Here is a 12,487-nt window from a genome sequence, read left to right on the forward strand (position 1 = left end):
TAAAACGAGACCCTGCAACAACAGAAGCGATTTCCCGGCGTTTGCCAAAGGGAATCCGGGAGGGGAAACGGCTTTTGCTGCGGTCTGGAAAGGAACAGGGGTGGGGGTTTCCTTCAGGAAAAAAAACCCAAAGGGATGGTGGAGAGAAAAGGACTGCAGGGAGCTCTCCTAGCCCAGCACCTTGCCTGGGAGTCCCCGAGCCAACAAAACCTTTTTTCCCATTTGAGTGCCGAGGAAGCTGTGGAGAATTCCTTGTGAATAAACAGGATCACATCAAAGGAATACCTGACGCCACCATCAAAGCAAGGTGTGAGACGAGTCACTGGCTGCTGCCTGACTCCAAGTTAATCTCCCTAATTCCAGGTTGGATTTTGCAGAATTTGAGAGGTAATCAACCAAAAAAAAAAGTTTTTCCTAACTCTTGGGCCTGGTTAAAATCTCCTCGGAGCCCGACCTCGCTCTGCAGTTGTTTTCTGGTCCAAAGGGAGGGGAGGACTCTGCTGCTCATCACATCAAGGTGAAATATTGACATTTAAATGGCAGAGTTCATGGAATTCCGGAATGGGTTGGATGGAAAGAGACATTAAAATTCATCCAGTTTCAACGCTGACACCTTCCACTGTCCCAGGCTGCTCCAAGCCCCATCCAACCCGGCCTTGGACACTTCCAGGGACCCAGGGGTAGCCACAGCTTCTCTGGGAATTCCAGCTCAGCCCCTCCCCACCCTCTCAGGCAGGGATTTTTTTCCTAATATTTAATCTAAATCTCTCCTCTTTTAGTTTAAAACTGCTCATGGAAAAAGTCACTTCACTTTTCGTCATCTGTGATGCTGAAGAGTTTTCATCAGTTTCTTGGCTGGCCTTTTCGAGTCATCAGCTGCCTTCTCCCTCCCACAGCAGCCCCAAAACAACACTGCTGAGAATTCCTAGCAGGGAACTCATCCTTGTTTAGCCAAAAAAAAAAGGAAAATACGGGAAGCAGAAGGAGCTGCAGTCAATTCTCAATTAGGCAGTGCGGTGGAAATGGAGTCCTCTAAGTGGAAACACAAAACATTCTGCAGGCTGTGAGACCATAATTGGCTCTTTAGCTCTGAAACACAGATCAATACATTTCCAGACAGCAGCTGGGCACTGCTCACTGGGGAGAGCAACAGCACTGGGCCACAGCTGGGCAGTGCCCAAAAAACGGGGTTCATTTGCAATCTGCACCATCACTGAAACCTGGTTTTTGTTTCTGCTGGATTTCTTTGCTGGCTGCTCAGAAAGGCAGGAGTTTGTAGCCTAAAAGCTGTGCCCAGGAGCTCAGTGAAAACCCCCCTGAGGGAGTGAGGGAGATGGGACAGAGATCCCCCAGTAAGTTCCCTGGGAGGTTTTGGCTTTAGCTGGCACAGTGTGGGAAAAGCTTCCCAGTCACTGAGCAGGGAAATGAAGAATAGCAAGGATCAGAGGTGCAGCCAAGGGAGTGGTGAGGTGATAGAGAAGAGATACAGACAGGCTGGGATTCCAAATTGCAGGGAAGGGGTTATCAAAATCCCTCACTCGAATTCTAGCTGTGACTATGGGTGTTGTAATTTATCACAGCCATGATTTCTGGTAGCTCTGGTTTGTTTTCTGCCTGAATTGTCCAAGCAGCTTTTTGTTGTAGACAAAAAAAAACCCAACAAAACAACCCTCCAGAGATCAGCAAGGAAGGATTTGCCTCTCTGGGCACAAAGAAATATTGCATAGGGGAAGTGAAAGATTTTTATCTGAAGCGAGTGAGGAAATTTTTCTGTGGGGCTCTGATCTGCCTACAGAGGCCCAGGAGGGCGTTTCTGTCGGGCCCTGCGTGCACAGTTCTGCTGGAAGGCATCTGCTGTTTGTGCTGCTGCTTGCCAATAAATCAAAAGATTTGCCTCCCACTTGATCATGAATAATGAATTCCAATTCCACCGAGCGCTGGAGCCGCGCCAAGGCCGCGGCCTCGTGCCTCAAGACAGGGCCCTGCTCCTTCTCACGCCAACAGCTCGGCCAAAACGCCACCTCCTTCCCCCCTCCCCTGCCCTGGGGTAATTTATGTCGAAAAAACAGTTGCATATTGTCCTGGAGTGTTTACCCGACGAGAAAATAATTGCTTTGGGTAATTGTTGTGCTGGGAGCAGGCCCCGTTTCTGACAAAGAGGGGCTCGCTCGCGTGAGAAGGACTCGCAGAGCCCCGGCCTCCCTCATCCCCTCGCTCCTCTCTCCCTCTTCGTGCTGCTCAAAAGCCAGCCCAGCTCCCTGCAGGCATGTGGGAATCAAAAATATTCCTTAAGGGAGGAAATTGGGGTGAGAGACAGCGAGTTCAGCACTGGGAGTGAGACCTGCTGTCCTTTCTCCTCTCCCTCACTCCTTCCGTCTTCCTGACCTGGAGCTGGGGCTGTGGGGGTGACCTGACACCAGGATTTGGACACCAAAGCACAGCAGCAGATACCTAAATTCACACTAGTAATTCACACTAATAATTTTCACTAATAATTTTCACTAATAATTTACAATGATATTTTACAATAACATTTAACAATAATATTTGCAGTCACAAGGCCAGGGCTGCCTTCTACCCAAAGGTCACATCATCATTTAGGATGGAAAACATCTTTAAGATCACAGAGTCCGACCATAACCTGGACACTGCCAGGTCCACCAAAATGACCAGTTCATTCCCAGCTGGAATAGTTTGGATGGAATTGTCTCCCTTTTTTTTCCTGTGTTTATAAACAGGTTAAGATTTTTTGATTTTCCTCTGTTTCCTATTTGAAATATTGCTGGGTTTGACTTTATGCTCCTGGACTGGGATGAGGGAACACTGGACACGTGCTGATCCTGTTTTTTTACAGGATAAAAGCTGCTTTTAGAGTCCATTTTCACCCTTTATATCCATGGTTTTGTATTCCTACTGTGATTTTTTAGCTGCCCACAGACACTGGGAGAACCCCTCAGAGCTTCTGCTTTAAATTCCCAGATTCCATTTCATGGAATTTGAATGTGGATTGAATGCCTTGGGATAATGAACCTGCCTGAGTGCTTAGAAATAATAATGCCTCAGAGTCTGGGTTTTACTCCTGATATTGGAAAAAAAAAATGTGGCTACTGGCCATATCCCAGTGCAATTCACTTAATTTTCACACTGGAATATTCCTGTTCTGCCAGTTAATTGTGTTGAATTTCATAGCAGCTGCATATATAATACCAAAAAAATGCAAACACGTGTAGAATTATCTGGCTACAAAAAACACTAAATAAAAAACCTAAAATAAACTGTTGGAGGGGCTGCCCCAGCTTTTTTTACACTTCAGGTCACACAGACTCCACTGAAAACTCCCAAATCGATTCAGCTCAACTCATTTTCTATGAATTTCCCCAAGGAGCTGTAACAATCTTAGACAGACTTAGCTTAAATCACTGAGTCCTGAGTTTGTGTTTGAGTGCCAGAATTTATCCCAACTTTAAACTTGATTTTTTAAAAAAATCAAGTTCCCACCTCCCCCTGAGCCCTGGTGGCTGATTGTGCTTTTTGATAAAACATGTGTTATCTCAAGGCACGTCTTTTCAGGTGGCAACACCCCAAAAGATTTGACTTTTATCACCCCCAGGGCAGCAAGAGCACAGCATTTATGGAAATTCTTGTGTTCTGCTCTGCAGGAGGAGGAAGGGAGGGGGGCACACCCCGGACCTGAGCAGGCAGGCGGCCGAGAGGAACAAGAGGGGAGGTCCTGGATCCACTCAGCTCCGGAAGGTGAAATCCCTGGCAAGTGTCACCAGGGTGTGATTCCAGCACCTGGGATAGTGTCAGGCACCCCCAGGGATGGTGGAGCTCGGAGTTTTTCCCTCAGGGAAAAATCTGGGAAGGAGGAGGACACCAAACCCACCCACTGTGGCTGGCTGCTCCAAGGCTGCATCCCAGACATTGCTGTGGGTGGGAAAGGGACACCACTGTCAGTGCAGAGAGTGACCCTGTAATTTATTTACAGCAACCCTGTAAATTTATGAATTTACCTCTCCCCTACCCCCAAAAATCCCTTTTCATGCTTTTTACAAAGTGCTGCCAGAGTTCTTTCATGACTCTTGCATCTCTTCCCAAAATCTCATGACTTCGGATTGCCGCGGTTCGTTCTGCGTGCCCCGAGCCCGAGCAAAGCAGCCCCAAACCTTAACACTGAGAGCTCTTTGTGCTCAGAGCTGCTAAAATAGGACATCCTCCCATGAAAGGAGCCCAGGGAAGTCATTCCAGAAAGCTCCACGGGTTGTGTGGCTCTGCAAACAAAGAAGAGCCAGGAGAAGGCCGTGCTCAGCAGCGTGTCGGGGCTCTGGGAGCAGACCTGGCATTCCCCGAGCACAGAGGGCAGGGAACGCCTGGGAGTTGGGCTAAAAAAGGGTTACAGAAAAGAGAGGCATTGTCTCCCAGATGGGGAGGCATCCTCCTGACCCAAATACAGCCTTGCGTGCAAGGAGCTCGATTCTGGCACTGTTAGAGCACGGCAAATATCATTACTGAGCCTCTGTCCTGGGGGCTGCCCTCTCTGCACATCAGTGTCCTCACACTGCCAGCTCTTAACTTCTTATTGCCAGGGTCAGGATTACAGGCTCGAGGTGGCATTTCTTGTTTGGACTCAGAACTTTATCAGCTCTTCTCTATTTTACAGTCTCACAAGCAGTGAGTTCTGCAGCACTTCACTGGCAAACTAAAAATGCAGCCCCATCTTTCCCTCTACAAAGCCTTTCAAGGATCAACTGTCCAATTAAGGAATGACATGTAATTATTTTCACTTTTAACCCAACACCCAACCACCCATGGCCTGCAATGTGGACTTCTTTATCCAATTACACAAAACCACCCCAACCCACGGAGAAGCAAGTGAAGAAAAAGGAGCAGTCTTTACCCTAAACCCTCCAATTTGCTTTATATCTATTTCTATATTCTAAAACCCCAAACTCTAAGTTTTCCACTTCTATTCAAACTCTAAAATCGCAGTTCAATAATTCAGTTTTGGAAGCTTTCTCCACAGCCTCAGGTCAATGCAGTGCTCTCTTGGGGTCAGTGCCTGTCAGAACAGAAAGTTTAAAATTCCCAGCAGCCAGGGCTCCAACAACAACTTCCCAATTTCGAGTTGTTTTATTGCCAGGCCAGAAGTGGAAGGATTTCAGCACAGAGTAAAAAAAAAAACAAACAAACAAACTGAATTTGGTTTTCTTTCCCTGGATTTTAGGAAAGTTATGTGATCATCAAGTTAATTAACCTGCAACTCCAATCAGGAAACATTGAAGTGATAAAAAATCAGAGAATCACAGAATTGTGGAAGTTCAAAAAGATCTTTAAGATCATCCAGTCCAATCATTCCCTGCCACCACAGATCTCTGCCCCCAGGTGTCACTTCCATAGGGATTTTTAATCCCTCCAGGGATGGGGACTCCACTGGAGCCCTGGGCAGCTGTGCCAGGGCTGGGCAGCCATAAATGAGCACTAAAAAAAAATAAAACTGAGGTTAAACCAGGCTGACTGTTAAGAAAAAAATTTAAAAAATATATAATTCTCTAGGAATAATCCAAAATTAATTTCCATTTCTTATTAAAGGTAGCATTGGGAAACCTGGCTGAAATGAAAGGCCTTTGAACAGGCTCTTATTTAATCAAGTCTAAATAAAGAAGTTTAATGTGCAAATCTTTCAGCAAATCCTTAGAAGAAGAATAGCCTGGGATGAAAGAATAAATGCCCAAGGCGAGCAAACACCGAGTTCAAATTAAAATGAAACCCTCAAACAGATCAATGATCCAAGAGCAGAGTGGAGGTGAGAATAAAGAATATTCCAGCCAACAATGAAGATGTAAGAAGAGGTTATTAGATGGAGCTCCCAGCTCAGGAGGCTCGACCAAAATAAGAACAAACACCTAATTAAGGGAACATCCACTGGCTCCACGTTTCCATGGGGTGAATGAGAAAACCTGGGAGGCTTTGGAGTTTGTTACTAATCGTGGAGAGCAGAAAATGTGACCTGGCTGGCTCTCCATTTGGAATAAATTAAAGTCAATTGGCCCAATTAGAGTAAAGAGTAAATTACAGTGCCTGGAGTTAATTGGGGTTCTAATGAAGGGCCACGTTCTGCACGTGGAACCCCCATGTCTGTGCAGGGGGCAGGCAATTCCTGCCCCCTCTTTATCCAGGGAAAGGCTTTCAGGACACTCCAAGGGTGCCACTCTGACCTGGGGCTGTGATTCCTGAGCCCAGCACCCTCCCCACGAGTCCTTCCCAGGAAATTCCCAGATATTTGATGGGGAAGGTCAAAGGGGTGGATCAATGCCAGCAACGCGGGGCTGGCTCTGCCTTTGTCTGCTCCAGACACTGCCCCACCCTCACAGCTGCTCCCAAAGTGTTTTTAACCTTCTAAAAAATATTTTTAGCCCTTAAATAACTTCTTTTTGACAGGGTCAGTCGTCCCTGCCTCCCTGCCTGTGTCCTAAGGTAATGAGATTGCAGGATTTGAAGGCAGGAGTGCATTTTTTTTCCATGGTATTTTGATGGAGAATTGATGTTCTGAGTCAAAATCCCATTTCCAGGAGATGAGAAAAGCTGACAGGAAAATTCAGGATTCCCAGCACACGGTCCTGTGCAATGTATATTTATATTTTATAAACCTTTCTTTGAATTTTCTTTATTCATCATAATAATGTTTGTTCTCTATTCTTACCAAATAACTTGGATCAGTCAAAAAAAAACCCCAAAAAACCACAAACCCAAAAATACCAAAACCCAAAAAACCCCCAAGCTGTTCTTTTCCAGAATCTGGGGGATTTTTTTTAATTTTGGGGATTTTTCTCAAGGAATAAACTGGGTTGTTAAGATTTTTTTTCTTGGCTTACTTTTAACCTAAATAAAAGTTCAAATAAATTTCATCCTTTACACTTTTCAGTCTTCGAACACTGAGCAAGAGTGGGGACATGCACAGGGGAGAATTTGGGCATTAACATATTAATTGGTGTGCAGAATTAATTATTGTGGGTTTAGCTTTACTGGCACCAATTTCTAATTGGGTCCTTCTGTCCTTAAGGCACCACAGCACAGCTCAAATAAAGCAAATTATGGCTTTATTTTTAGGAATATCATTAAGAGATATCATTTAGGAATAAAATATATAGAATCAATATGTATTGATATTATTCTATAGAATCGATAGAATTTGGGAATAAAATTTATAGAATGTTTAGAATTTCTCAGTGGATTCCAATGTTTTCAGTCCCTCTGAAGCTGCTGGGGATGATGATTCTTCTCTTCTCTTCTCTTCTCTTCTCTTCTCTTCTCTTCTCTTCTCTTCTCTTCTCTTCTCTTCTCTTCTCTTCTCTTCTCTTCTCTTCTCTTCTCTTCCCTCTTCTGTTGTTTCCCCTTCCCTTCCCTTCCCTTCCCTTCCCTTCCCTTCCCTTCCCTTCCCTTCCCTTCCCTTCCCTTCCCTTCCCTTCCCTTCCCTTCCCTTCCCTTCCCTTCCCTTCCCTTCCCTTCCCTTCCCTTCCCTTCCCTTCCCTTCCCTTCCCTTCCCTTCCCTTCCCTTCCCTTCCCTTCCCTTCCCTTCCCTTCCCAAACCTTCCCTTCCCTTCCCTTCCCTTCCCTTCCCTTCCCTTCCCTTCCCTTCCCTTCCCTTCCCTTCCCTTCCCTTCCCTTCCCTTCCCTTCCCTTCCCTTCCCTTCCCAAACCTTCCCTTCCCAAACCTTCCCTTCCCAAACCTTCCCTTCCCTTCCCTTCCCTTCCCAAACCTTCCCTTCCCAAACCTTCCCTTCCCAAACCTTCCCTTCCCTTCCCTTCCCAAACCTTCCCTTCCCTTCCCTTCCCTTCCCAACCTTCCCAAACCTTCCCAAACTCCCAAACCTTCCCTTCCCTTCCCAAACCTTCCCTTCCCTTCCCAAACTTCCCTTCCCTTCCCTTCCCTTCCCTTCCCATCCCTTCCCTTCCCTTCCCTTCCCTTCCCTTCCCTTCCCTTCCCTTCCCTTCCCTTCCCAAACCTTCCCTTCCCTTCCCTTCCCTTCCCTTCCCTTCCCAAACCTTCCCTTCCCTTCCCAAACCTTCCCTTCCCTTCCCAAACCTTCCCAAACCTTCCCAAACCTTCCCTTCCCTCCCAAACCTTCCCTTCCCTTCCCTTCCCTTCCCTTCCCTTCCCTTCCCTTCCCTTCCCTTCCCTTCCCTTCCCTTCCCTTCCCTTCCCTTCCCTTCCCTTCCTTCCCTTCCCTTCCCTTCCCTTCCCTTCCCTTCCCAACCTCCCTCCCTCCCTCCCCCCTCCCCCACCCCCCACCCTCACCCCCATCCCCCTTCCAAACCTTCCCAAACCTTCCCAAACCTTCCCTTCCCTTCCCAAACCTTCCCTTCCCTTCCCTTCCCTTCCCTTCCCAAACCTTCCCTTCCCTTCCCTTCCCTTCCCTTCCCTTCCCTTCCCTTCCCTTCCCAAACCTTCCCTTCCCAAAACCTTCCCTTCCCAAACCTTCCCTTCCCTTCCCAAACCTTCCCTTCCCAAACCTTCCCAAACCTTCCCAAACCTTCCCTTCCCTTCCCTTCCCAAACCTTCCCAAACCTTCCCAAACCTTCCCTTCCCAAACCTTCCCAAACCTTCCCAAACCTTCCCTTCCCTTCCCAAACCTTCCCTTCCCAAACCTTCCCTTCCCAAACCCTTCCCTTCCCAAACCTTCCCAAACCTTCCCTTCCCAAACCTTCCCTTCCCAAACCTTCCCAAACCTTCCCTTCCCTTCCCAAACCTTCCCTTCCCAAACCTTCCCAAACCTTCCCTTCCCAAATCTTCCCTTCCCTTCCCAAACCTTCCCTTCCCAAACCTTCCCTTCCCAAACCTTCCCTTCCCTTCCCTTCCCTTCCCAAACCTTCCTTCCCAAACCTTCCCTTCCCAAACCTTCCCTTCCCAAACCTTCCCTTCCCAAACCTTCCCAAACCTTCCCTTCCCAAACCTTCCCTTCCCAAACCTTCCCAAACCTTCCCTTCCCTTCCCAAACCTTCCCTTCCCAAACCTTCCCAAACCTTCCCTTCCCAAATCTTCCCTTCCCTTCCCAAACCTTCCCTTCCCAAACCTTCCCTTCCCAAACCTTCCCTTCCCTTCCCTTCCCTTCCCTTCCCTTCCCTTCCCTTCCCTTCCCTTCCCTTCCCTTCCCTTCCCAAACCTTCCCTTCCCAAACCTTCCCTTCCCAAACCTTCCCTTCCCAAACCTTCCCTTCCCAAACCTTCCCTTCCCAAACCTTCCCAAACCTTCCCTTCCCAAACCTTCCCTTCCCAAACCTTCCCTTCCCAAACCTTCCCTTCCCAAACCTTCCCAAACCTTCCCAAACCTTCCCTTCCCCTTTCCCACCCCCTTCCCTCTTCCCCTTTCCCCTTTCCTTCCCCTTTCCTTTTCTTTCCCCTTTCCTTTTCCTTTTCCCTTCCCATTTCCCTTTTCCCCATTTCCCTTTCCCTTCTCCTTCTCCCCTTTCCCTTTCCCCTTCCCTCTTCTCTTTCCCCTTCCCCTTTCCTTTTCTCTTCCCCCTTTCCCTTCCCCTTTCCCCTCCCCTCTCCCTTCCCAGCTGTCCCTCTCTGCAGACCCCGAGGCTGTCCCAAAGCCCCCCGCCCGTCCCAGCTGGGCCCGACCTCACCCGAGCGGGGCCGCTCCCGCCAAGGCTCTGGCCCAGAGCTGCCGCTGGAACGCCGGGATCCGCCCGGGACCCGTCCGAGCGCCAAAACCGCGGCACAGAGGAGCCGGAGATGCCACCGGGGGGGACACCAGGTGCCCGTGTGAGTGCCGTGTCCTGTCCTCGGGGAGGCTGTTCTGGAGACGGCACCCAAATCATGGAATCAGGGAATGGTTTGGGTGGGAAGGGACCTTAAATTCCATCCAGTTCCACCCCCGCCATCTTCTGCTGTCCAAGCCCTGTCCAGCCTTTCCTTGGACACTCCCAGGGATCCAGGGGCAGCCACAGCTTCTCGGGGAATTCCAGCCCAGCCCCTCCCCACTGGCCCAGCCAGGAATTGCTTCCCAAATCCCACCCAAACCTCCCCTTTCCCAGCAGGAAGCCATTCCCTGTGTCCCTCCATCCCTTGTCCCAAGCCCCTCTCCAGCTCTCCTGGAGCTGCTCTTGGGGCTGGAGGACAAGGAAGTGCTCTGGGTGCTGAGAACCCAGGGAATCCAGAGCTCAGGGTTTCCAAAAACAAGGAGGCAGAGTGACAGGATCCCAAACAATCTGATGCCATTTCGGTCTGAGGTTGGCTTTGGAAGCTCTTCCTGGAGCATCCCGAAGCTGCTCAGGGTCAGGAGCCTGCTGGGAAAGCCTTCCTGGGGTCTCTGGGAAGTCCTGGTGGTTCACCCGGGGGTTGTCACTGTGAGGGTTTCAATCTTTGACCCCTGGTGGCTTTTTGTGCAAAAATGGTGAAGAACCTGGAGGGAGCAAAGGAAAAGAGGATTTTGATGGAATACTGTTGGGATTTTAGGGAAGACACCGGGGTAGAGTGATGAGAGATCCTACAGGTCAATGATTATCCAGTAATTATTGGTGATCCCATCTAGATGGGAGATGATGGAGCACATGGAGACCTCCAGGATCCCTTTGGATCTCCCAAACCTTGCTTTTTTAGCAGATCCATGGGTGAATCTCCACGAGGAGGATCCACAGTGCAAACCAGCCATCCCAAATCCTTGTGACGAGAGAAAGGATCCAAGAAAGAGATCAGGAAAGCTCTGGAAAGCTTGGATTGGGCTGGATTAGGGATTGGATTTAAAAAACTCCTTCCCTGGAAGGGCTGTCTGGCCCTGGCTGCCCAGTGATGGAGTCCCCATCCCTGGAGGGATTTAAAATCCATGTGGATGTGGCACTTGGGGACACGGATCCGTGGTGGCTGTGGCAATAATTGGACTCAATGGTCTTGGAGAACTTTTCCAACCTTAACAATGCCATGATTCCATGAATGAGGCCCAAGGAAAACAGAAGTAGGAAGCAGAACATAAACACATCCTGGCCATCAGGACAGCAGGATCAGGCTGGAAAATCCCATTCCCTCAGGGGGCTGAAGCCATACAAGGTTTCCATAAAAAAGGCCCTTGATCCTGGAATCCCACAGCCCAGAAAAAGTTGGGAATGGGGAGAAGGTGTTGGAGTCACTCTGAACTTCTCCATGAGGAGAATTCCAGTGCTGTCAGAGAGGATGTGGGAGAACAGGGGATTCCTGCAGGGATGTGATGTCCCAGGGGACGGGACAGGGAGGATACTGGGACAGGCCGGGATGTGCCAAATCCCATCCCAGCTGCATCCAGGAAAATGAAAAACTGTGGAAGAGGAAGGGGTGAGGAGGGAAAGGATCTACCCACACCCCTGCCAAGGTGGTTGCACCTGGATTAGGGGCAGTTTTGCAAGGGAAAAAAGGTGTTTTGGGGTTTTTTGTTTCAGAGAGTGATAAATCCTATCGTAATTCCTTCAGTGGCCTCTCCCAGACCTCTGTGAATTCCACCAGGCTCTTCCCAAAGTAAACATCCCAATTTTGGATCCTGCTCCAGCTGGGCTTTGCCAGGCCGTGTTTGCAGGTTGTCAGGAAGGGACAGGAAAAGGGAAGATGTTTTGATTGATGATGATTTTCCCTATAAAGAGACCATGAGTGGGAATAACCTTCCCACTCAATCCAGATTTGGAAAGGTGTTTGAGGTATTAAATGCCACACAAATCCCAAGGACTGGCTGAGCACTTAAATACATTTAAAACCTGAATTCTCTGAGTTAATCTGAATTCTCTAAATCTGATTTTTACCACTTCTCTCTCATGCAGCACCTCCTCTGTTTGAGGCTCAGCCCTGGCACATTCCTTCATCCAACCAAGGATCCGACACGGAATGAGGGAGGATCCACAGCATCCTTCATCCAAGCACAACAGAAATTTATCCCCCTGGCACTGGGGAAAGGACAGCAAAGTTCCTGCTGGCTTTGGGATCTGTTTTCCTGTAGCTGATTCCCTTTTCCTTCTGGATACACCCGGAATTTCCACAATTTTGACCTCGGAGGAGCTTCCTTAGATCCTTGCCAGAGCTGCTGGACTTCCTGGGGGATTTCCTGTGGATCATTTGGACATCCTGGAGCACATCCCACGGGAGATCTGGAGACAGAATTCCTTTCTCACGTTAAAGCAATTCCATCTTTTGCATTGTGACAGCGAGAAGGAAATCAAACCCCACGCTCTGGATTTGCACGTGGATCCACAAGGAGCTGGAGTTTAGAGATTGGGAATCCCACCCTGTCATTGGTCTTCCCTGCAATTTGGGAAATTCCCAGAAAATGCAACCAAGAGCAGTTCTTGAGGATAAGGGGATTGAAAGCACAGAGACTTGAATTCATCCCAGAGAGCTGGGACAAAACCCAACCTTTCCACACATCAGGAAAAATCATGGCAAGCACACAAATCCTCAGCATTCATGGACAAAAATCACATCTGAGAGGAAATTCCAACCACCAATCCCAGAGTCACAGAACTACTAA

At 48.6% G+C, this 12,487-nt stretch overlaps 1 protein-coding gene across 1 annotated transcript in view; it reads left to right on the forward strand.

The window, feature by feature from the left end:
* The window catches only part of FBXO16 (F-box protein 16), a 35,966-nt gene extending 24,115 nt beyond the window's left edge, over positions 1-11,851 (forward strand). The window contains exons 6-8 of the mRNA XM_059843142.1: positions 3,660-3,765; positions 9,558-9,765; positions 11,784-11,851. Coding sequence (XP_059699125.1) covers positions 3,660-3,765; positions 9,558-9,765; positions 11,784-11,851 — 382 coding nt within the window. The remainder of the gene's footprint in view (positions 1-3,659; positions 3,766-9,557; positions 9,766-11,783) is intronic.
* Positions 11,852-12,487: the final 636 nt, after the last annotated feature.

This window comes from Haemorhous mexicanus, chromosome 3 (genome assembly GCF_027477595.1).
Source record: "Haemorhous mexicanus isolate bHaeMex1 chromosome 3, bHaeMex1.pri, whole genome shotgun sequence".
In the NCBI taxonomy this organism is placed as follows: domain Eukaryota; kingdom Metazoa; phylum Chordata; class Aves; order Passeriformes; family Fringillidae; genus Haemorhous; species Haemorhous mexicanus.